The sequence below is a fragment of the Copadichromis virginalis genome, linkage group LG9 (genome assembly GCF_057382275.1).
Source record: "Copadichromis virginalis isolate Kocher_CV1m ecotype Utaka linkage group LG9, C_Virginalis_male_GT1.1, whole genome shotgun sequence".
In the NCBI taxonomy this organism is placed as follows: domain Eukaryota; kingdom Metazoa; phylum Chordata; class Actinopteri; order Cichliformes; family Cichlidae; genus Copadichromis; species Copadichromis virginalis.
This window is the reverse complement of record NC_140626.1, coordinates 30,383,848-30,398,690: the sequence shown is the minus strand read 5'-3', so window position 1 is coordinate 30,398,690 and position 14,843 is coordinate 30,383,848. Positions and strand designations below refer to the sequence as shown.

The 14,843-nt window shown below is 42.7% G+C and overlaps 1 protein-coding gene across 3 annotated transcripts; it reads right to left on the bottom strand.

Moving 5' to 3' along the window:
• Positions 1-3,076: 3,076 nt before the first annotated feature.
• Positions 3,077-8,087, bottom strand: bloc1s5 (biogenesis of lysosomal organelles complex-1, subunit 5, muted). Of its 3 annotated transcripts, none has more exons than XM_085468702.1 (6): positions 7,819-8,087; positions 7,592-7,674; positions 6,777-6,906; positions 6,184-6,242; positions 5,844-6,029; positions 3,077-3,344 (listed from the first exon to the last, which is right to left on the bottom strand). In XM_085468702.1, the coding sequence occupies exons 1-5, from the start codon at positions 7,835-7,837 to the stop codon at positions 5,859-5,861; spliced, it is 462 nt and encodes a 153-aa protein (XP_085324828.1). In that variant the 5' UTR covers positions 7,838-8,087; the 3' UTR covers positions 3,077-3,344; positions 5,844-5,858. The 3 variants fall into 3 exon arrangements, with proteins under 3 accessions (XP_085324828.1, XP_085324827.1, XP_085324826.1); XM_085468701.1 differs by lacking the exon at positions 3,077-3,344 and adding an exon at positions 5,068-5,690; XM_085468700.1 differs by lacking the exon at positions 3,077-3,344 and having other exon boundaries at positions 5,068-6,029; positions 7,819-8,085.
• Between the last annotated feature and the right edge of the window lie 6,756 nt (positions 8,088-14,843).

Below are 14,843 nucleotides of genomic sequence, written 5' to 3'. Positions count from 1 at the left end.
AGTTCGTCCATTTTTCTCAGCGGTTTGACGCTATGCTGGCAATCCAGTTTGGCTGATCCGTAAAACTTATGGTTGCAATCTGGAGACCACATGTTGTGTCTTTTCACTGAGAAAGGTTTCTGATTTCATGTACTATTTAAACTTTTACAGCTATATCATTTTTTTTTACTGTACGTCTATTATTGATGAAAATGAAAACTCAGGCAAGCCTGGGGATATGGCTTAAGTTCACACAAAGGCAGGAATGCACTACACTGAGCACCGATACAGACTAACAACACATTATTTTCATTGTTTTTGTTTTACTGGTGTATTTTTAGTGTTTCTGTTAGGCCAATCACTGCAGAGAACTCCACCCACTGCACCGGGGCCTTGAATCTTCTTTTATATTTCCCTTTCTGTTCCATAACTTATTTCCTTAAATCAATACCCAGACAATGAGTTATAAATTACCAATCAAGGACTGGGAGAAAAGGAGAAAATGTGTTCTCATGACCAGTGGGTTCGATTTAAATCATAACCTTTATTTCACAACGTCAAAACAGGAACATTTACGGGAGGAAAGATGTAAGTCTAGACTTGAATGAGCTGGCAATAGGTCAGCAATGGAGACAGGTGAACAGACGGAAACAGGATTACTTCAGATAGGGCCCGCTAAATCTTCATTGTATTTTTAAAAGTGGGTATAGAAAGTGTTTTGATATTAATATTAAAGTATCTGACCACATATGTGAAAGCGGTGAACCAGAAATGAATGCTGAACTACAACACTTTGCATTATTATTTCTATAGTATTTCTTTGGAATCATAGACTGTATATAAAAGATGGAAATGTTTGAAAAGCAAAGCCAGTGTGGAACTATAGGAAAACAGCTTTCTGACTACCTCTCTAAATGCTTTCATGTTAAATTTATGGGTTCAGTCATGGTTTGTGTCATGCTGGATAAAATATTAGGTTAACCCTTAACCCAAATTTAACATACACCATGCAAGTCCAGGTCTAGAAAGCTCAAGAGTGCGTCTGTTTGTGTAGTCCAAGAGAGATAAGATCAGGAAAATACCTGCTTGGTACAGAAAACAGGGAAACGTCAAAGCCACTCAGGAGGTATGTTGTTGGCATTGAAGCCAGACATTCCTCAAAGGTTCAAGAATCCAGACGACAACAACCTTTCTTGCTGCTGGTAGCCGCTGGTCGATGACAGCCCTCTCCCCGTCATCCCTGCCTATTGTTTGGCAAGTGATTGACTGAGGAAGGTGTTTGTTGTTGCTGGAGCCTTATCTGTGTTTCTTGGAGTTGGCAGGAACGCGAGGCTGCTGCGTTAGCACGGCTGTCTGATGAAACTGAACAGATGCAAAACATCATGTACAGTTCAGCTAATTAGACTCTCAAAAAATGGCCACGGTGAAAGTTTCTTTCAAAAAGAGAGAAAGCAGGCACGACTGTAAGAATGTGCAAAGAAAACTGATTTTGCTCACTTTACAGAATGAAAGCCAGCATATTGCAGTCTCTGCCTTCTCTGGAGAGCATGTCAGTGCTTGCTAATAAGGAGCACTGGCATTTTTATTGAAAGGTGAGGCATTTAATTTTCAAACCCTTTCTTTCCATTATTGCTTTTTTTTATGTCACCCAGTGCTCATTTTCTAGAGCTGCCAGGGCCTGAGACTATCCAGCATGCTTTGCAAAGTCCCCTCAGAGAAATATCAATTTCATAGAGCAGCTTCGAGAGCTCTCTCGCTCTTATTTAGCGATCCGCTGGGTGAACGTCTGCTACTGCCAAAGAATTCATATTATCACCTAAATTACCATTCACCCAAGACCCATCACCGACTCCCTGGAGTGTTGTTATGTTAGGATATTAACTTGGAAGCGCAGCGCTTTTGTTCATTGGCATTTTCATTTCGCACCTCTTAGTGACTGAATAACGGGGGCCCGTCATGTTGCACAAAAGAAAGAAAGTGAGCCCGCAGAGTCTGAAAATTCTCATAAGCTGTCATGAAAGCGAGGGCAACTTCCCTCGTCACTTTCTATTGTCCCAGCACAAAATATTGAAATTGTGCTCATGTCAGACTTGTTTTTCCCTCATCGCTCAAATAAAATGAAAACTGAAAGAAAGAAATTGCTTATTTGTACCAAGCGCTAAGATTCGCTGAAGTTTACATTACATTCATTTTGTTCCAGAAAGAGCAGTACATGAGAAAATGTGCAAATAAGCTTCTAATCTGATTCTTACTCATTAAAAGTCTATATGTGTTACAAATCAATTTGCAGAGCTTTAGTGAAAATCCACATATGCATTGTTAGCAGAAGCTCAAACACCTCTTGCATATCTATCTAATCATGCTGTTTTTAAAAATATATCTGCACCTTTAGAAGTGAGTGTTCTTTTTTCTCTTTAGTGTTATTTAAAAGAAAAGAATATTGTACTCTACACTGATTAGTGCGTAATTACATCTTCCAACTAACCGATTCGTTCTCATCTTAATCCCCTAATAAAAGGAGCAGGCATCGGTTTGTGGAAGCCACCATGTTGCCCGCCATCTTGAATAGAGATGGTACGTTCCACCTAATTGTGTTTTATGTATGTGGCTAGAGCAGGGGTGGGCAACTCCAGACCTCGAGGGCCGGTGTCCTGCAGGTTTTAGATGTGTCCTTGATTAAACACAGCTGATTTAAATGGCTAAATGACCTCCTCAACATGTCTTGAAGTTCTCCAAAGGCATGGTAATGAACTAATCATTTGATTCAGGTGTATTGACCCAGGGTGAGATCTAAAACTTGCAGGACACCGGCCCTCGAGGCCTGGAGTTCGACACCCCTGGACTAGAGGAGGCAAGTTTTAATTGTGCCTGCACCTTCAGACTCAAGATATGAAGGAAGAATTTCCTTTCGACTTAAAGTTTTGCTGTGTAGACTGATGGTGAGTTTGCAAAACAACTAAAGATTTGCTCCCTACATGCAATAGCACCACATCAGATTAGTCTAGACTCCTTGGATATGACAGAGTTTGCCCTTCCCTGACATTGTGAGCTTTCTGTAGTGGCTGATTTACAAACACAGCAAGATCCTGAAAACTGATTCTTGGAGACATTTTCTTTTATTTGAGCCCATTTCTTAGTGAATCTCACTCTGTGTTATCTGAGCACGTCATCCCTGTGAAATATTCCATTCTGTTCCAGCGGATGTTGGAAAGCTCGTTTTCAGATGCTGTATCAGATTGCATTCACCAGCACACTCTCTTCTCCGTCCCTTGCTCAAAGGAGCTCCATCTGGGTGCTGCTGTTTCCTTTACCATTTATGTTGGCACGGACAGGAGCACCACCATGTCCAGAGAGCACTTCTCTGCCTGCAAAACAGGAAGAACGCACTGCTTTCAGATAGACACTGGAGACAGAAAACAAGCCAGCAACGATCCAGAGGCAGACAGAGGAGGATGGTAACGGGAGATTTTGAGCTGGTGCACAGCCAGTTTCTGCACTTGGCATCGTCTTACTGGAACACATGCCCTCGTCTGTGGACAATCTCTCCGTCCCAGCAACCTATGAGGTTGGAATACTTAATAGGCCAATGTTGTTTGTCGCATATCTTCTCCGTGTAAAAAAAGATCGAAGAATTCTGTTTGCCTTAGCCCTGAGCGTGAAATATAAGCTACTCATTGACACTGATCGATGGCAGTGACAAAGCAGTTACTTGGACAGGTGCTGAGGTTTCTGGCTGTACTTTGACTTAAAATCAAAAATTCCCATGAATGTCAAAGCCCGGTGTTATTGCAATCCTTTATTCGCAAACAGCTGCTGATCTAATTCCCAGACTGCTTCAAGTCCATTTCTTTTGGCAATGAGCATGTTTTTATTGACAGCAACAGCCTTTTAGCACAATCAGGAAGGGACAGCAGAAAGTTACTGTAAATTCAGCTTTCCCACACTGTCTCAGCCTTGTTAGCAGGCCGATTTGTTCTGGGTGTGTGGGTTTGAACGAGCAAAGAGCAAATCTTGCAATGGACAATTGAATGGTCAAACGTCTGACCTTAAATCTACACGAGCATCTTTGCAATCTGGGTTTAAATCCAGGCAGAACTGCTCTTTTTATCCAGGGGTATGATTATTAGCTGGAGTATGAAGTTCAAATCCCACATCGCATATATGGTATGACCAGACTCATGCGGTGCAGGGCTTCAATTTTCACCATTGCATTTATCCTGAGTGAAAGCATGATGAGCTCCACCAGCATAAAGTGGTAACTGTCTGGTGTTACCACAGGCCTGGGTTCAAAGACTGTCACTGCAAGGCCAACGGGACTTTTATAGGGCTGCAACCTCTTTTTACATTCAAGTCAGTTTAAGAGACGATGCAGTTTTGTTGAATTAACTTTATTTTTTAACCTGACATTATACAACAATGCTTAAAACTCATTACAGCAGGTGTAAATACCGAGCCTGTAAGCTCATGATCATAAACACCTCAGTGAAAAGGTAGCTCGCTGGCAGAGGTCGGCCACGTTCCCGTACTGTCACTCCTTGTCAGCTGATGATGGGTTGTCTCCGCGTTGGACATCTGCAGTACTGGGGCAGAGGGAAAGCATACGTCGGCATGCAGACATGCACTGAACAGAGCAGTGCCGGCCTTTTGCTCAAACATCGGCTTAGTGCCCTGCTCTGACTTGCACAGACTCGGGCAGAAAGCACAGAGAGGGTCCTTGCACAAGAGCAGTGGGGACGGCTCTCTGCCAGCCGAATGCCAGAATGTCACAAGTCTGCGGAAGGTCTCAGTTCTTAAAAGTTCCAACAAAAACGCTGCGTTGCTGCAGTCGATGAGTGAACTGTTGTCCAAGCGCGCTTCCTCGTGGAATCATTAGACTTGGCTATTCAGACGTCCGGTGTGTGTGCAGTTTGAAGGGAGTGCAGGCGTTTGAGGGGAGGTTCTGTTAAATATTTCTCCGTCTACGTTCTTTGAGATGAACTCTGTTCTCAGCCAAGCCAAGAATGTGCCAAGTGCACCCACCCATCCATTAACCTTTCCCGAAGTGTGCCACCGTGCGAGAAAACAAAACACTTCATTAAAAGCAGAGCATGTTGGTCACGGTCAAGTATTTTAGTTCTTTTCCAGTTAATATCACTACAGTTATATGCTATTGTGCTCATAGGCTCAAACTTACACTTGTTAGGAACACTACACACAAGGCATGACGACCATACAGGGCTACAGGGAGATTAAAGCCAGAGAAACAATTTCTTTGTTTTCATATAAGAATATTCAATTTGAGGTGGCAGGAGAAAGGAAAAAAACAACATAAGCTGCTGCTGCATATCGGTTTCAGCAAAAAACTTTTATCGTGACAGTTTGTTGACCTGTAGCTAAATTGAGAGGTCACATGTTCCAAACACAGCAGAGGTGGTGAGAGACGGTTTCTTCTTCATGCACACCTGCCCACAAGGGCTTCTCGAGCGTTTAACGACCTCGCTTTAAGTGCTCGGAACATCTCCCCGCGGTGCCAAACTCAAGGCTGCTTTCGACACGATGTTAATTTACCATCAGGACTCTTCAGGCAGGCATCCACTAAAAACCCTAAAATGTTGAAAATCTCACAGCCAACGAACAATCAAATGACTGCTTGTTTAAAAATGACATATTCCAGGCTTTTTCTTTTCTTTTTTTAAATGCTGTACATATTCCATGTGCTTGAGTTTGAGGGCCTGTGAAAACAACAAGTTGTTAATCACGCTTTCATATTTCATCAAGCACACAGAGCAAAGTCAGTAGTTTTGTTTAGCATGTGTAACGCAGGCGTGCAGGACCGACTGTATTCACTGAATAAGAGAGGGCACATTGTGCACTCGCATCCTCACGTGAACATCAGCAGATCAGAGGGTAAACTTGGCCAGCTCCTTCTTCTTTTCGTTGTATTTAGCGCTGAGTTGTCCTACAGCCCGTGCGTGCTCTTCATCCACCTCCTCCTTTAATCTCTGCTGCTCCTTCAGGAACTCGGCCCAGTCTTCTTTCAGCTGCTCCATGTTTGCCTTTAGACGGGTGCCCTGGCATGACACGAGGAAATCAAAATAACACAACAAAATTTATTTAAATGTTAAAGTGAATCATGCACTGTGCTGTATAAGGAGGGGAAATTCAAACTATCCTAAATGCCTTTAAAGCAACTTTTTTAGAAGTTGCCTTGGTGTGTGTCTTTACCTGTTGGGCCTCTAGCTCCCTCTGCTGGACTCTCTCTACCATGTGATTAGCAGCCTCCACTGTTGGACATAACAAAACAAAGGTGCGAAAATATTATTTCCACACATGAGTCAGACTGAATTCTCAAGGATGCCTAGAGACTCAAGATCTTAGCAACAGTAAGTTCACAGTAAACTACAGCATGGATGGAATAAACTCAGATACAGTATCTGTCTGTACAACGGTGATAACAACTGAATACTGGTTATGATGTTTGTTACAATGTTACTTCCTCCTCTGAGTGGTCATGGCAACAGCCAGAGGAGACATCATACAAACAAGCTTCTGCTGCTACACCTCGACTAGATTTTCTTATTTGGATTTCCAAACATTCATTCACACACGTTGAAGCTGTAGAGCTTGTCTCCATGGATACAAACGAAGAGGTAACACAGAAACAAATTTGCTGCAGAAAAGTAAAGAAAAAATGAAAATACTTAACACATTAAGGCAAACGACTAAATTATGTGAATGATTCATGAACTATGAAATAAGATTTCAGCAAAAAACAAACAAAAAAGGTTTCACGTGTGGCTGCGGGTGGAGTAACTTACACCGTTTATTGATGTCAGACAGCTGATGTTTCATGTCCTCGAAATTTGCTGGTGGCATTTGCTCGTTCGTTTCCAGCACACTTTTATTGATGTTCTCCAGCAGACGGCTCTCCCTGTACCCCCGCTTTTCCTGAACGACAGCACAACAAGTCAGCCCACGCTCTACACAGCAGCTGGGTTTTTTGCCACTAAAACAAAGAAATAAATAATTAAATAAGGTCGCTGAGTGCAGATGTGACAGTTAAATTTGAATTCCTGTCTGCATAGACAGCGACAGATATGTGACTTTTGACCATTTATGACAATTATTTGCTGTAATATTGGACGCAGACTGCAAGTAATTGCCAACTTGATCCCATTCAGTCACAGGCTGATAGCAGACTGACTGTCTTATGGCAACATTTACAGCAGGTGCTAGTAACAGAGTCTGTATCCTTAACAATCTCAGCTAAGCTAATCAATAAGAGTATGTGTTAATGCAATACTCAGCATATTACAAAATGTTTCAAAACTGAATAATATCGTATCATAGGCTGTCTGGTGATTCCCACCTCTGCTTCAAACAGTAGAAACTAATTGGCTCTGTATGTGAAAACAGTCTCTGTATTTCTTTTGATTGTTTTTGGTTACTTGCAACTTCGTGTTGGTTCTCTGTCACAATGGTGTGAAGGTTTATCGCTGATATCAGGTATAATTGGGACTGGAACAAGCCAGGCTACATTTTTAGGTTTTCAAGGGGTTGGCACAGAGGAGTGTGTGGCTGAGTGACTCTATGCAGAGCAGTCATCAAACTCTGTCATGCTTTCACAGTGTACCTCAAACTCTCTCATAAAGTAGCGGATCTCTGCATTGATGACCGGTCTGTGGTCCAGCAGTCGTGACTGGATATCACCCACATCTGCAGGATGAGCACAGATTGGAATAAACACACTTCACACAAAACAGACACATTTAACAACTGTCTGTGCTTTATTAGCTCAGCGGTGGTTTTAAATAAGTGCTTTAAAAAGCAAGGAGAGAGGCTGATAAGAGTTTAACTCACCTTTAGCGATCTTGTCCATTATTTTGAGCTCTCCTGTCAGAGTCCCTTTACCTTTTATCCCTCCCCTTTGGGGCAGCTAGTTAGCTTAACCAACTGCTAGCTTTCCTCCAAATGCTAAGCTAATTCACAGCAGAAGACGTAGTTAATATAGCAAAACTACTAGCTATTAAACCTTAAACCAACAACGATGCAAAATCCTAACACATATCACATGACTCAAAATACAAACGCTACTTCCGGGAATGCTCTGGACTGAACCAAAGTAGCGGAGAGGGGTGTTCATGATCTTTAAAGGTGTATTTTATTTACATTCCTTGAGGGTTTGTTATAGTTGGGTTACTGTGACTTCCTACTACAATTTTTTTTTGAAATTTTGTAGGTGGATGCACGAACCTAAGTTGGAGGACAATGACGTGTTTTCTCCGCAGGCTCGCAATGAGTGGCTCTGGCTTGTGTATGAGGCTGTGTGGTGTGTGGTGCCTGGTTGTGGACAGCAGATGTCAGTGTTACTCTGCGGTGGAGCAAAGCGGCTGTAAGTATCGCTGTTTGACTCTCAGTTCCTTATCAGTAGAAAAGCCAGGCTGTTACAAAGGCTATATATTCATTATGTCAAAATCTATGCAGCAACTACAAAATAAAATAAAAATTCAGTCAGTCAAAATATTGATTTTAAGTAGGACTGTACTTGTATACTTTTACTCGGTGATAAAATAATAATAAATAAAATAACGGGTTGCCAGGTTGTGGAAAAATCTATTTAGCTCGTTTGTACATTTGGATTTAATATTCTTAAACTGTATTCCGTTTTTTGGGTAGACACTGCCCAAATTTACCTTCTGTGATCTGCCTCCTGGGAAGCCTGCAGGCTAGCTAAACCCAGTTAAATTTATTAACAGCATATTCATATTTATAGAAATATACCTTAGAGAGTGGAAAACACTGAGTAACATATATTTGTAACTGTGTTCTAACTAAGAGAAAGAATACCCAGCAGCTAGAGGAATTGTTCAAGACCAACCCAAAAGTTTCTCCTATTAATGCTTGTAATAAAAAAAAAAAAAAAAAATCAACTTATCTTCATTGAATTTGTTTGTGCTAAGTTTGTCTAGTAATTGGAGAGCCATAGTTCTTTTTGATAAAATATTATTTAGATTATCCTGATATATATTCTTTATATATTCTTTGGGGAATGCTCACAACTCCTGTAATAAAAGATATGCACAAAGAAAATGTGCAGAAAAACCAGAAAGTAGAAAAATAATTTAAAACCCCCCAAAAATATCATTCCCACTTTCCTGACCTTCATATGATTAAAATCCAGGGCTGGTAAAAACACCAGTGCCTGAATTATCTTGTCTAAGCAAATGCTTTTTTCCACACTTGATAAAATGCAAATATATGAGCATGAATGTATTAATAAACTCAGCACTTGTGGCAAGAGCAAAGTATTTCCATCAGAAGTGAGGAGAGGTGTTGTTTGGGGGCAAATAAGTTTGCTCGTGAGCCCCAAATTCACTTAGACTGTCATGCTCAGTTAAGAGAAAACAAACATTAAGACACCACTTAAGTCCCAGCGCTGTCCACATTGTTTAGTTAAACACTCATTACATGCACCATTAGTTTTGAGTTGGGCCTATTAAAGAGATTAAATGATTGATCAACAGCTGAGGGATAAAAAAACAAGGCCTTCGCTGATGCCTCGGGTTTATGGGAAAAAGCTGAGAGGATCTGTGACAACAAAACATGTCAGAACCAGCAAAGGCCTCTCTGACAGGAATGTGCATCCTGTTGTTTACTTATTCATGACTCTGCAGGGTGAAATTAAAAACATTAAGATCAGCTCGGCGAATGGTGGAGAGGCTGTATTTTCAGATTTTATATATATATATTTTATGTTTAGATTAAAATATCACCTAATAAGTCAAGCATATGACAGAAAAACATAAACAGAGCAACCAAAACAGATTCAATTATATTCATTAATATAATGATTTTGGATTTTCGGAGTCAGTAAAAAAAAACAAAACAAAACATTTTTTAATAATTTAACTTTATTAGTAGTTTAATGTAGATTTCACATGTTGGAGTTTGGAGGTCATTTCTGTAGATAGCACGGAAAAAAAGTTCCATCATACCAAGTAAACAAACACGTGTCAAAAGCTACGACAATAAAGAATTTGGAGAGCCCAGCCAGCATCAACATAACGAGGAAATATGTGTCCTTCTGCATCATTATCTGCGACGCCGGGCCGCAGTTTGCATGCGAGAGCTCGGTGCACGATCAGGTTTCCCTGTGTTTCTGTCTCGCAGGTCTATTAAGGGAATTCTGCTTTTTTATTTGACACTCCAGTCAGCGCAGAGCACAAAGCCTTTCTGGGACACTCTCCAAAATTGTCACTTAAAAAAGAAAAAGAAAAAAAAAGAAGAGGCAAAGTTGCAGTCTTGTAAAACTTTAAATAATATGTCAGGACTTGAGGTTATTCAACACAGGTTAAAAGTAACCAGCTGTTATTATTTATAGCATTTTTACATTGTTGAGCCGTTTCACACAAATCTTTTGAGCAGTAAATGACAAATACAGTGAATTCTATTGCAGGGAGATCAGTAGATCAAACATTATTATACTCTTTCCATCAGGTATTTATGTATTATTGTGTTTCTTCAAAATCATTTAAATACAATAACACTAAATTCAGGAATTAATATAAATGTCATTTTTTTACACTTCAGTATTATATTATATATTCTATTATGATGCTGAAGTATTCCATATTATTGTGTAGAGTAAGCAGGGCTGAAGCAGCAGCAGTGTTTCTCCTCCTGTGAGTGCACGCTTGCCAGTATCCAGATGATCTCCTGCAGCACTTCCACTAACGGTGCTTCAGCGGTGCAGTGGGACGTCTGTGAGTGTGGTTTACCAAACATGCCCACTGGCCCTGCGAGCTCTCGCCCCGGTGACGCTCTTGCCTCTGTGTCTCTCTCTCTCTTTCCCGGACCAACCACGCTGGCCCTGTAACAACGGTGCTCGCATTACCCACTGGGTATAATTATCCTGCACTTAGCTGCTCTCCATTCTCTCTCCTTCTCATGTTTTCTCTCGCTCTGTCTCTCTCTCTCAGCTTGGTTGGGTCTTGACACCGAGGTCCAGGCGGAGGGCCGCGGGGCCGCTGCTTTGTGTTCACAACATGCTGTATGCCACTGACTGCAACACAGTTCTGAACAGGTGGGGCTGCGGTTGATGGGAAAGGGAGAAGGGAAGGGAAGGGGGGGTGCTACTCACTAGATGCTAAGGCCTCTGGGCTGGAATGAAGACGGGGGTGGTGGAGGGTTATAGGAGAGGACCTGCTGCCCAGCAGCCCACCTATGTGCTTTTTCCTTTCTCTCTCTCCATAACCAGACCCTGTTTCCACTGAATGCTGCTCTCTCTCTCTCTCAGTTCATGGGCAGAAAGCAGGTCATTCGTCCAGGCGCCACCACTCTCTTGTGCGACTGCTTGCTCGGAGGTGGAATGCTTCAGAGCTGTCCACCGTGGAGAAGACGTGCGACAGTCAGTGCAGTGCAAGACTGGAGTAGAGCAGGAAGGTAAAGAACCAAATAAAAACACTTAGGAGATGTATGCAGTGGCACTTAGAAGTCACAAGCCAGTGTGCAGTATGACACTGCCCCGCTGTCACGCTGTCCCGTGGACTGATGGGAAGGCACAGTGGCAGTACATGGCTTACAGGCTGAAAATCAACATATGTAGTCATCATTCTGCGCTTTTCAGGGAAGGAGAAGATTTTTCTTTTCTCTTTTGCAGTAAAATCAAACTGAACATTGTCAGATGCATCTTGCAGTGCCTGCCTCTTTTCATTCCAGCTGGAGATTGGCACTCAAGCATTCAGGGACTGGAAGTGTGTGTGTAGATAGGGGGCGACCAGTGTGTCGGCCGCGATTAGCATTTGCAGCAGGCTCCTGCTGCCATTTCGGGACTCGTCCCAGAGATTAACGGCAACTGCACTGTCATTTCTCCCATGGGGGGCTGTCCCCCTGTCCTCTCCCGTCCGAGCACGGGTAGGGATCGCCTCTATTTCCAAGAGGCAGTGAAGGGGTCGAGCAAGGGCAACAGGCTGGGGGAGGCTCCAAACCTGTTGAGGCAGAGCTTCCTGCAAAGTGTCCACAATCAAAGTGACAGATGTAGCGTGGAGGGAGAACTGGACAAAGGTATCTCTCCATTTGTTGAGGACCAAATCACTTCTCCAGTCGGAGGCATTTCGAACACACACACACACACACACACACACACACACACACACACACACACACACACACACACACACACACACACACAGATTTAAATAACACACGTGCATACACACACTACAACTTGAGCAGAGGAGGAGTTTAAACTGTGAGGTTTAGGGGAAGAATCGACTCAGCTCCACTTGATGGTTTTTGAAGTTTTTCTTCAGTTGTGTGTGTGTATGTGTGTGTGTGTGTGTGTGTGTGTGTGTGCTGGGTGATATTGGATGTGGGACTCAGGAGAAAGGCAAAGAGTAGAAAAATGGGGGTTTGCCCTGGGGTCACGCACACAAACTCAAGCATGCACTCATACTCGCATACACACACATGCACACACTTCTCAGGCTGCTGTGGCATGTTTGGAGCAGTGCCTCGTCAGATTAGGGCCATGCTAGCTGTGTTTGATGGCCAACCTGGACAGACAAGGCCTGCCAGGCACAAACTGCTCAGGCACATGATGTCAGGGCAGAAACACATGCACACACACACACACTTACACACAAAAATTATCCCGCGCCAGACCAAAGAGACAGATGACACCCAGCATGAAGCTAAAGCCAAATCTGTAAGCATCCGCTGCGATCCAGCTGGCTAGCCCTAGGGTACCTGTCTCTGCGAAGTGGAATCAGCGTCACCCCCGTGAGCTGTCAAATTAGCTCACAGGGCTGGAAATGCTGAAGAGATTTGGCCCCTCGTCGCGGAAGAGCAAAAAGAGGGGAGGGGAGTATTAAAAAAATGTTTAGAATTCATCCTCCTGTTGGGAAAAATGGTTCAACTTCCAACAACGTATGAGTCAAGGTGGACTTACTAGTGCGAACCTGTGGACCGGGGGAAGCACTGTGGTGAAGAAGCACTCACACACTTTTCCAGCACCAACAAACTCGCATGCACGCACACACATGCTGATACTAGCAGATGCACATGCTCGAACACGGCAAAAAGAACGCCACTGCAAGCTCACACGCCTCATGATTTGCGCGCGCACACACGTTGCCAGAGGCGACTTTTCAATTACTGCCAGTGCTAAGCAGTCACCTGAGAGAGATGTACCATGTCTGAGTGGAAAGGCATTTCAACCAAGATTTTTTTTTTTCAAATCTGTTCCTGTCCCAGTTGTTAGACAGCTGTCAGGTACACAATCAGAAATGACATTCAACAAAGCAGCAAACATTTCCACAGTGAAACTTCACGGGAAACGATGGAAGAAAGCTTGTTTTAAAAAAGCTAAATTTGCAGCAACTGTTGAATGTGTAAAAAGAAAAAAAGGTGGTGGTAGGGGGTTGATCAAAAAGACTTAGGGGTCAGATTAGCCCGAATTAGATCACGGGGGTACTGTGGAGTGCAGCGACTTAAATTCAGGGGAACTACACACACTAAAAACACATGAAACACAAAGAATAGACGTGACAGTACTGAGACTTCTCCGGCTGAGAGACGCAGAACAACAACTTTTCCAGCTAAGAGATACTGTGGTCATGTCACACAGAGGAAATCGTTAACTAAGTAATTAATTCATACAAAGAATGAGAAATTTTAAGATGATTTAACCCAATTAAAACTTACAGTTGTGCAGCAATTTTCATTCTGAAAGACATGAAATGTTTCTGAGACATTTTGAGATGATTCGGGCTTTGTGTGTGTGTTAACCTGCTGCAGCAGCCATGCCACGTTCACTCACTTAAATCACCTTCTTCCACATTCTGATGCTCGGTCTGAACTTTAACAGGTTGTCTTCACTTTATGTCTTAGTGCATTGGGCTGCTGCCACGCGATTTGCTGACTGTAGATTTGCATTAAAGAGAGGTCATTCACCATGCGTCTGCTTTATCTACACACTGCTTGACATGCAGTATGTGAAAAAATACACGCTCCTCTATTAAAGTAGACATTGATAAATATGCAGCTTAGATTTGAATGGAGCTTTTCTTTCATAGGAATTTCCCCTTTTACCTGATTTCTGGGCAAACTCTAGTCACAGAAAGTAAATCTTATTCTTTTTACGACTGCTCCAAAATTAACTTGCTTTTATGAGATTATGGAGTTCTTTTTTTTTTTTTATCAATTTTTGCAACTCAGAATCACTGTAGACCTTTTATTTGATCTCTTCAGGGCACTGCCTGGAAACTAAGCAGAAGGAGAACGGACCCATTCTTAACAAATAAATAAAAAGCTCATGTGAAGTTTCAGCCAGGGCCAAATTCTTCGAGGCCCAAAGCGTCCGTGCCATACTGACCCACTAATAGCTGCAGCGGCTTCTCTGTATGTGAGGTGACATAACGGCAGCAGTAAAGAAATGTGGACTGCCGACAACGGCGTCACTCCCTGGTGAGTGTGAGACAACATTTTAACCCCTATGGAGAGCCTGTCCTGCCTCGAGACAGCACAACGAGGGCGTGTGTTAAAGAACCTGACAGGAGTTTAGCGCTGATGGCCACCACGGCGTGAGATGGCAGCACCCCTGCTTGAGGGAGACGCTGTCACTCTCTTATGTTTATTTGAGGGTGGGTGTGAGGTGGCTAAACTTCTTCAGGTTTGAAAAGGTAAACAAACACATTTCGGCATGAGATCGTGTTTTAGTCCAAGAAAAACCAACATAGCAAATATTTCTGCTCACTCAAAGAAATGTAAAGTGGATGTTTTAGTGGGGATGATGAAAATGATGTCATCTGACCTCAGGAAATCACATGATAGGGTGGGGTTAGGTTTCACAATGAGCTCACCTGAAGCCTTCGCTGATTGTGACC

Coding starts and splice junctions, on each gene's coding strand:
- bloc1s5 (XM_085468702.1), bottom strand. Junction 6,907..7,591: donor ACTTTATGAGAGAGTTTGAG/GTACACTGTGAA, acceptor GCTGTCGTTCAG/GAAAAGCGGGGGTACAGGGA. Junction 6,243..6,776: donor GTCTGACATCAATAAACGGT/GTAAGTTACTCC, acceptor TATGTCCAACAG/TGGAGGCTGCTAATCACATG.